General features: G+C 33.8%; 2 protein-coding genes across 2 annotated transcripts in view; both read left to right on the top strand.

Moving 5' to 3' along the window:
• Nucleotides 1-3,762: 3,762 nt before the first annotated feature.
• Nucleotides 3,763-6,071, top strand: Cbr-tpra-1 (the record flags this gene model as incomplete). The annotated part of the gene is made up of 6 exons (XM_002632925.2): nucleotides 3,763-3,980; nucleotides 4,285-4,690; nucleotides 4,732-4,979; nucleotides 5,031-5,111; nucleotides 5,158-5,350; nucleotides 5,853-6,071. 6 exons carry the CDS (start codon nucleotides 3,763-3,765, stop codon nucleotides 6,069-6,071), a joined length of 1,365 nt encoding a protein of 454 aa, XP_002632971.2.
• A 2,796-nt stretch (nucleotides 6,072-8,867) lies between these two features.
• Nucleotides 8,868-10,196, top strand: part of CBG21731 — a gene marked incomplete at both ends in the record, with an annotated part of 8,098 nt that continues 6,769 nt past the window's right edge. Inside the window, 5 exons of the mRNA XM_002632926.2 lie at nucleotides 8,868-8,874; nucleotides 8,931-9,047; nucleotides 9,093-9,184; nucleotides 9,229-9,314; nucleotides 9,888-10,170. Coding sequence (XP_002632972.2) covers nucleotides 8,868-8,874; nucleotides 8,931-9,047; nucleotides 9,093-9,184; nucleotides 9,229-9,314; nucleotides 9,888-10,170 — 585 coding nt within the window. The remainder of the gene's footprint in view (nucleotides 8,875-8,930; nucleotides 9,048-9,092; nucleotides 9,185-9,228; nucleotides 9,315-9,887; nucleotides 10,171-10,196) is intronic.

Below are 10,196 nucleotides of genomic sequence, written 5' to 3'. Positions count from 1 at the left end.
ACCAAATGACATATTTTAGATATATACTAAAGTAATCGAGGTAATTGAGCTCAAAGTGCAAGTAAAGTGCAAGGGCGACCTTCTATTAGAGTGTTTAGGTATTTTCTTCTTCATATTTTTTCTGTTTTCTCACTATTTTGAATTCAAATCGTTTACAAACACTTAGTTTCACGAGTGAGTATCTGAAATGTTTAGCTTTCAAGTCCCCAAATTTTTGAAAACTTTCTGACAACTCCAGTTACCGTAAGATCTGCAAAAAAGGCGTCAACTTTGACTAAGTTTATCTCGATTCCTATGAGAGATATCAAAAAAATGGTTAACTGATAAAACATTCAAATTTTCGGGTTGCCAGTTAACGAATTCCTGATATCTCTTATAGAAATCGAGATACTTGAGCTCCAAGTGCAAGTATTGGGTGGCCTTGTATTAGAGTGTTTAGGGTTTTTTTTTAGTTTTTTTTTCTTTCATAGTTTTTTTCATAGTTTTCTTTCATAGTTTTCATAGTTTTCACAGTTTTTTTTTCTGTTTTTAAAACTTTTGAAATTCCAATCGTTTATCAGGATTCCATTGAAAGAAATATCTCGGTTTTCTGAATTTTTTGTGTCCAATTTAGTTTTAAAACTCTGTTATTCATTTGTGGAAACCTTAAGACCTGTAATAAAAGGCGTCAACTGTGACTAAATTCATCTCGAATCCTATAAGAAATGCTGAAAGTTGGCAGTGTTCTATGGCAAGTCTAACGATACTGCCAAATCCAACCTACTTTTCAGTGTTATCTTTTCTGTTCCAAATACTACAAAAATAGTAAAGATGGTCCAGACCATTACCGTGTTTTTCTCTAGTCCGATATCCAAATTTTCACTATTTTCGAAAATTCTCCGTTTTATAATTTCTTCAATTTCTAATCAATTTTCGATATTCCCTTTACGTATCTTTTAACATAACAATTTATAAATTTAAGGTTTCTCCAAACTTTCGATTCCTCCTCATATGAATTTCTGACCAATATTTATTTGCAGATGCTTCACTTCTTCTTCCTTCCAATCCATCTTCCCACCATTTTCATTCCTTGCCCCGTTCAAAAAGGGTAAACATCGTAAATTCTAGAGAAATTCCATTCCCCATTTTCCATGCTTTTCTTCCTCTTTCCTATATAATTCATATAGATTTCGGCCTATTTTCAGTTGACTATTCACATGGGGAAATGGTTTTTTCTGGAGATTTTTTTCAATTGCTCTAAAAATGATTTAAAAGGGATTTTTGATGTTTTCTCATTTTTCTTGAAAAATGAAACGGAAATCGGGGGAGAGAGAAGAAGAAAAGAGGAAACTAGAAGAAGCCGTCAAACATCAAAAAACGGATTCTTCTAGGATTTTCAAAAAGCTGAAAATAGAAACTTCAGTGAAAACTTTTTTAAATGTTTTGAAATTCCCATATTTCAATCTAATATCTTGCCTGGACAGTCACAATAAGGAATTCTCTTTTCTGAATATTTTTTCGAAAATCGAAATTGTTTGATTTGAAAAAAAAACTTTTGCATTTAAGTAATTACGGTTTCATCAACTTTTTAATTTTGATTTTCCACTTGAATTTCAGTTTTCTCCCGTGCCTCAAAGCTCTAGTAGAATTCTTCCAAACAGTCAACTTTGAGTCCATATATCTCATTTCTTGTGAACGATATCGAAAAGTTGTCAACTCATAAAACGTTTATCTTAATAGCTACAATATTGTATCAGTTTACAAAATGTTGATATCTTTCACAGAAATCGAGACAATTTGGCTCAAGTTGAAAGTTAAGGGGTTCATTCTATTAGTGGGTTTACGGTATGTTTTCGTTAAGTTTCCGTGTAGTTTCTCAAAAAAAAATATAGCAGAATCTCAAAAATTTCAAAAAAATTGGTTTCTAAAAAATTTCAATGTTACTGTTATACCGTATTCCTTCTAATAGAACGGCACCTATGCATGCACTTTTAGTTCGATTATCTAGATTTCTATAAGAGGTATCAGCAATTTGTTAACTGATAAAATGTTTATCAGAACAACTCCAACATTTTTCTAGTTTACAGATTTTTGATATTTCTTACAGAAATTGAGATAATTCAGTGCGGCTGAAACAATACAAGAACCAAAAAAAAAGCAAAAAAGTTATAATTACAAAGTTTAAGAAACAGTAACTTTTGGTTTAAAAAATTACAGGATTTTGTCAAATTCACCAAAACTGATTTGAAAATTTTCAAGTTCCGACCGAAACTAAACTGTTTTGAAGTGTTCCAAAAATCTAAAATCCAATTTCTAGAAGTTCCTGAAAAACTATTTTCAATAATTTCAACAATCGCTGTTTCACAATCTTTTCAATTTTTGATTGTTTTTAATCTTTTATTCAACTTCATTCCTTTTCATTCTCCAACAAAATATCAATTTTCAAATCTAATCAGTTATTCCGTCTTCTCCTCATCCATCTCAACCTACTTTTTCTTCATTTTTTTTTCATCTAATTCACTCATTTTTTCCACGCCCTTCTTCTTCATTTTCATCTCATTTTGCTCCTTCCGCTCCACTGATTCCTTCTATTCCTCTCTTCTTCATTTTTATTTCCTACCCCATCCTTTTTTATTCCCCCACTGTTTTCCATTTTCTCGAGAGTAGTGTCTTGACCTTGATTAAACGAATTAGCTGAGAGTGAATTCAAGAATCTTGAAAGCGTTTTTGTGTTTTTCGTTTTATCCGGATGAGAATGAAAGGATGAGTGGAATGGAGAAAGTTCTCACTGGCAACGCCCCGCCGTTTTTTTTTGCATTTCTCTAGACTCTCTTTTTATTATGCACTATTTCCTATCGGCTCTTCTTTTCGCGAAACGTCATTTTAGCTCCAAGTTTTGAAGATTTGAAACAATTTCAGTTTCAAAAAGTTGTTAACATAAATTTTTATCTTGATGTTTCGATTGTTCCAGTTTTCTCATATTTCTCAACACATCCACCGAAATCCACTTTCTCAAATATCTGTAATAGAAGGGCATCCTAACTGTCACATTGAACCAACTCATCTCTGTTTTCCAGGATTTAAAAAATGCCAAGATAAAACATATTATTGCAGTTTCAAAAATTGTTGATGTGAATTTATAAATCTTCAATTATTCCTTTTATTGATTCGCATAACATAGTTTTTTTCTCTTTTTTCACATCATCTGTTTTTTCGTAAAATCTTTAATAGAATGGCCCCTTAACATTGGCCCAATTTATCTCGGTTCCTTAGAAATATTTCAAAAAGTGGTCAATTGACAAAATACTTTTGATGTTATGAAAAAATTTTGCCAGTTGATTATTTTTTGATATCTTTTACAGGAAACGAGATAAATTTGGTCAAAGTTGAGAGGATTTTCTAATACAGCGTATTCCGTATTCCTATCAACGCAAAACATCATTTTCTAAGTTTATTAAAAAATTTACAGCTTCAAGAAGTTGTTAACACAAATTTGTATAAGTCAATTTAATAGTTGTTACGGTCTATTTAAAATCTAGTTTCTTTCATATTTCTCAATATCTCCGTCGAAATTCACTTTCAAAGCATTTTTCCTAACATGAGCAATGACATGTTAGTTGACTATTTTTCGCTATATTTCGAAGGAAAAGATATAAATTAGATCAAATTTAAAGGACTCACATTTTACAGGCTTTACGATATCTTCTCGTTTCTCTCTTCTCATTCAGTTGTTGCTCTCCTAATATTCTGATTATTTCCAGAAATTTCTTCCATCAATCTTCTATGTCGGTGATATTCCACGAGAATCCGGGTACAAGTCTCGGTTCTGTGGTTTCATCCGACACCAATCCATCATTCAACCATACTCTTTCGATTGAAACGAGTCCCGAATGGATCGACGATTTGTTTTCCAATGTTTCATTTATCGATTCGACGACACATCAAGTGATTCGAGGATTTTGTAGAGACGTTTTTGTGTACAGGTTACCCGGAGGCTTTCGGTGAGTTTGCAGGAACATATGTATTTTTAAATGCGTTATGAAACACCAAAGGTTTCTCTATGATCATAGAGAAACAGTGAAAATTGTTTCCAAACTTCAACTTTGAAGATTTTGTAGTGGACTCGATTTAAAATTTTTAAAATTTTTACGTTTCATAGGGTTTACATAAGTGATAGAAAACTACAAAAGTTTACTATTTGCAAATTCGCAGATCTTCCAAAAACGGGCTGTTTTGATCGTCCATTAAAAATGCAAGCTCATAGCAACGATTTCATCTTAATTCTGTAACAGAACAAATTTCCAGAATCCGCTACTGGGACGCTGCCATCCTAATACCCAACCTACTCTTTCTTCTATTCCTATTCCTAAAATGTACCAGTGTAATTCGAAAACTTCAAACTGGCAACTCTCCAGTTTTACGAGCATTCACACTTCTTGTCTACGTTTCCACACTGGTAAACATCATTCGATGTGTCTACAGTATGACGCTTTCAATGACAGATGGCATCGAACAAACTGTTGATCAAACTTTATGGATTATTATCAAATTCTTCTATCTAACCGCCGAATTCTGTGCATTGACATTTGGCCTGTTATTTGGTCATTTGGATAATGGAAGGTCGATTTTGATCGCGTTGCTTGGAACGCTATTGGTGTCAATTCCACATACAGCTGTACAAGTTATAGTGGAGATGAAGATAATCGATAATGTGAGTTTTTTTTGGAAAAAAATTTAATGTTGCATTTTCAGTCCTGGCTCCCATTGACCTACTTCGATATCGAATCCGATGGTGGCTTCGTTTTCTGGGTATTATCTTCTGCAACTCTGGCTCTTGTCTATTTTTTCATAATGTGTCTACCATTGGTTTGCTGTCAAAAGTATACAAAACTCCCTAGCAATGGATCATTTTTCATTTACTGCATGATGATGGTCACATTGAATATTCTTCAATCCATGGGAGCCGCCTTAATCCTTTTCAAGTCTTCGGATGGCTTATGGTAAGGAGTCTAGACGGTGATTTTGAGACTTACGAAAATCCTTAATTCCAGCTTCGTTGGAGTCTCCACATATGTCTACTTTGTCCTCTATCCACCGATCATTTATTTCACATTCCTGAGGAGAAAGTTGAAGTAAGTTATTTGAAAAAATAATATGTAAAATTTTGGAACATTTCAGAACTCCTCCAAACAACACATCTGGACTATTCATGTATCGGAAGCATAAAGATGAGCAAGGATCTGGAGACCTACCGGATTCTTATTATCCACGATTCTCCGGATTGACGTCTCCGAGTTATGATGATTTGTTTGATTACGATCGGGATGCTAGATTCACGCATTACGACATTTCGACGAATGAATATGTTCAGGTGAGAGAAGGACTTCTGTTTAAAAAATGTTAATGTTAGGTTTGGGAGACATCAGTCGAAAATGGGGGAATATTGGCGAGCTATAAAGGTTTTTGTTCAGTGGAGCGCGGTTGCGTGGCGCCAACATTTCTTGAACTTCCGTAATTCAACGATTTTCTCGAAAAAAGCACTGAAGACTTCAAACTAATCATAACTGTTTCAAGCTAATCATAAAAGGATAGAATCTTGAAACAATTGATACGTAGTCTTTTTTTCGGCTAAAATTTTCAAAAAATTGTTTTGGAGCCTTGCAATCGCGCTCCGCTAGACAAGAACCCCCTGCAGTTCGAAATTTTGGTTTCTTGGGAGGAAATAAAGCAAAAAGTCTTTTCGGGGCTTTACTTACAGCTTACCAAATCTTGAGAACCATTCTCAAATTTACGGAAAACCAAAAAAAATCGCTGTTACTTCATAACTCCAACAGACCCCCTCAATCTGTAGTTGGAGTATCTCCTTTTTTCAGCACCCTCACTACAACACCTACTCCACACCATTGATCATGTCGACTGTGGAAACTGCGGAATCTACAGTAACCACGCGAACCGGATCTGATGACTTCGCTCACCACCGCGACTCAATGCTCTCTGAACCATCCACTGGCACCACAACTCGCCATTTGAAAGGTCTTGGACCACAAGGATCTCTGGTTTTCGAAGAGGATCCATCAAGTCTGAGATTGTAAACAAACTACTATAATATCACATTTTATATCTTGATTTCCTTTTTCCTATGAAACTCATTTTCTACAAATTTCGAATGTTTCTCCCATCAATCCCTCTCCCTCCAAATCCATCATCCGGTCATCTCTTTTCTCACTTTTGGGTCTCGCCGCGAATGTTTTTTTTTCACTGCTTCCAAGGTCGCTATTTGCTCTTTTTTGCCTTCAAAAACTCCTTATCTTGGATCATATTGACCCTCTCCTATTTTTGACCGGTTTTCTTCCCCTCCAAACCTGTATTTGTACACTTGAGAATAATAATAGAAAAAGAAGACATCCATCTGTCTCACTTGATTACTTGTATGCCACTTTCCATAGCTTTTTTAAAAATCTCTATTTATCAAAAATAGAGTCAATGTTGAAATTTATATGTGCGGTTTTGCGAACTTCTCGAATAAACTACAATTGTTGTTATGAACTATTCGTATCAATGTAAATAATAATGCTACTTTGAAGTTTTCGGTTTTGAAGCTTCCAGTCCTGAAACGCCAATATACTAAAATGCCGAGTTTCTGACACATTTCGGTTCCGGTTTCAAAACGTCTCGTTTCAGTGTCTGGATAGGAAATGTCAGATTCGGTTTTTTTACACAATAACCGTTTCCGAATCTCTGATTCCGAAATTTCAGTATTCTGATTATGAAATGTCCGTTTCAAATAACTTATTCTGAGAAAAAAAAACTTTTCGAAATGGTTGGTGCAGCCTCCGAATCAGTTATAAAACGCCCACACTCTAAAAAGTCGACTCTTCAATTTTTTGGTCCTGATATGGCCGGTTCTGAAACTGTATTGTTTCAAAACTGACGGATTAGGACGTTTGTTTCTGTACCAATATTGTTGCTCTTTTTCATTCTGAAGTATTCTGTTTCGAAATTTAGTTTTCAAATGGTTCCAATCTGAAAATTCAAATTCGAAAACGTTCAGTAATGGAATTTCAGGTTTCAAATAGCATTTTTTAAAAAGAATATCAGGCACTCAAGATTTCAGTACTACAAATAAAAAATAAAAACCTTTGGTTCTGAAGCTTCCCATGTCAGAATATCTGGTTCTGAAATGTCAATTTTCTGAAGTTTGCTTTTTAAACTTCAGAATAACATGTTTCAATAATTCAGGTTCTGAAGCTATTAGTTTCAAAATATCCCGTTCGAAAACGTCCAAATTTATCAATATCGAGTTCTTGGTTTTCCGTTTCAGAGACGTCAACAGATGTCATTTCAAGTTTTCGGATTCCGAATTATTCAGGTCTGATGAATCAGGTTTTAAAAATATTCGAAATGTCAAGGTTTTCGACATTCAGGTACTGAAATGTCCGTTTCAAATATTTTATTTTCAGAATACATGTTTTGGGATCTTTGGTATCAAAGCTTTTTGACTTTTTGAAACGACCACATATTAAAATGCTGATTTTTTGACTTTCTTGTTCTGAAACTATCCTGTTTTAAAATTAACAGATTAGAACGTTTGTTTCTCAAGTCCTGGAATGCCGAATTGCGTAAAAACAACACTTCGAAGTAAAAATCTCTTATTCTGAAGATTCCCGTATGGAATACCTGGTTCTGAAATGTCAATCTTCCAAAGTTTAGAGTTTTTATAAATTCGGTTCCGAATTTCAGATTTCAAATCGTTTTTTTTCAGAATAACCGGCTTCAGTTTGAATTGTTCGGTTCCAAAATTTCCGGTTTCAGAAAGTTTTTATTGGCTTGAGAATTGTTAAATTTTCAATTTTCTGTATATATATATTACAGTATTCGAATGATTCAATTCTAAAAATTCAGTTCCGGATCTGGAATGTCTGTTCCAAATTGCCTATTTTCTGAATAATAAGTCCTAAAGATTCCAGCCACGTCAAGTTTTAAGCTTTCAGTAATCAGTAATAACACTTTACAATATCTGGTTCCGAAACTTCCTCTTTTGGAATATTTGGTTTTAAAATGTCGGCTCTTTGAAGTTGTCGAGTTTTTGATCACCTGTTGCAGGATAGTCAAAAGATTTCATTTCGAGTTATTCAGTTCTGATAAGTTTTAAAGCGTTCGAAATGTTCAAGTTTTATGAGCTCCTAACATTGCGGTTTCAAATCGTTTATTTTGGTACTGTAGCTTTCGTACATGGATTAAGAATTGCTTTTTTTTAAATCTAAAATGCAGCCTTTTTGATTTTCTTTCTCTAATATGGCCATTTCCGAAAACGCCCTGTTTCAAAATGAACGGATTAGGACGTTTGTTTTTATCAATATTGTGGTTGTCGCAATTTGTTGTTTGATTCTGAAATATTCGGTTTCAAAACATCCGTGTCTAACTCATTGCTTTTAATGTCGATAGAATATGCCCGATTATAAGCCTGATTAAAACAGGAGCAATTATAAAAATACAACATGAAAAAACACTTCTCCGAAGTGGGATTAGGTGGAAGAGAAAGATTAGTCTTCCGGCCGATTTTTTCCTGAAATCGTTGGATTAAAAAAAATAATTTTTGCAGAAATGTCGGGAAAGAATGGTTCATAAGAATAATATTTAAGAAGAATAAATTTGCAATAAAAAATCTAGCATAAACCACTTTCAATTAAAAAACTATAAAACACTTTATTTTATTCCAACTTTTTTTCCTTTTTGCATGAATTATACCCTACAGAAACAATCGTGACAGTTTTCTATCTCTCTTTCTCGAAACCGTGTGCTCTGGTTTCACTGAACTAACCCTGTTCTGTCCCTTTTCTTCTTTTATTCAAGTCAATAAAAAATATTGATTAGTTCTACTCTTTGCAATGACAGGTATGAATCAAGCTACCTAAAATACCAAGGTTTTTATTCATATACCATCATTTCAGGATCATGGCGATTGGATATCATAATTATGGTTCTATACCAAATTACACTGATTTTCTCAGCTCAATTACTTTTCGTCATTTTCCTCGACTACATGCCACAAACTTATTGTACAGATGGTATTTTTCATGGTATTTTATCTCTGAAAATTCCAAAAATTTCAGACAACTTTTGTTATAAACTCCAAAGTAAATGTTTGACGGATTACGATGCAAATGAGCCGAATTTGTGTCCGGTGAACATGACAGGATCCAGAGTACGTTCAAAAATTTTAGAATTTTATAAAGAGAGTTTTTACAGAGGGATTGTATAGTGGAACACAAAACGTTGTACTTCTACAGTGCCCAATTTGAATATCAACAGAATTGTGGGGCATTTTATAAAGTGTAGGTTCTCAGACTCAATGTTTCATTGAAATGACTTAAAACAAAGAAATATTATAGAGGTGGAACTGAAATAATTTGAAAAATAAAGCACCCATGTTGGAAATTTTCGGATTACTAGACTAAAACTAGAGCTTTAATTTTATGGTTCACAACATTTTGGTACAAATTCACCCAAATAAGATATACCGCTTGAAGAAAGTAATATTTCTCGAAGTTTTGTCACTTGCTTGGCTATCTGGTGATTTATCTAATTTGAATGGATTTATATTTTTTTAAAAGTAGTCAACTACAAAATTGAAGCTCTATTATTGTTCAGTAGATCGCAAAATTTTCAGCGTCATTCAACACAATCTATTATTTTTTATAGGTTCAAAGTTGTGCACTTTCAACAAAAAAATTTGTCAAACAAAAATTTTGGTCCGGTACATTTTGACCGGTACTATACATATTCTTGAGCTTAGATTTTTCCAAGTAGTAGTTTTTAACATATTAAGAATTGTGAAGCTGTTTGCTATTTCACAATGTTTTGAAATGGAGAAAATTGTTTCTACTCAATTAATTTTTCATTTACAGAGTCCATCTCTCCACTGTCACCTTCATCGGAACTCTTCTTGGAAACATTGTTCTTGGAATTTTGGCTGATAAATATGGCCGACGGACCATCTACTTTCTCTCTGTTCTTTTCGGAATTCCATGTCTCCTGATATCAGCTTCTGTTGAGAATGTCGTAGTATTTTACATATTTCGTACTTTGATTGGAATTGCAATATCTGGAACATTGACTGTTGGATATACGTATGCGATTGAGATGATCTCACCGGATCGCAGGTTGAGGTTGTTCGCAATGGCTAATTGGGTGAGCAGCATACTTGTAACGGGCCG

This window comes from Caenorhabditis briggsae, assembly GCF_000004555.2.
Source record: "Caenorhabditis briggsae complete genome, chrIV, whole genome shotgun sequence".
NCBI classification, from domain to species: Eukaryota; Metazoa; Nematoda; class Chromadorea; order Rhabditida; family Rhabditidae; genus Caenorhabditis; species Caenorhabditis briggsae.
The sequence above is the reverse complement of the archived record's forward strand: the minus strand, read 5'-3'. Positions and strand labels throughout refer to the sequence as shown.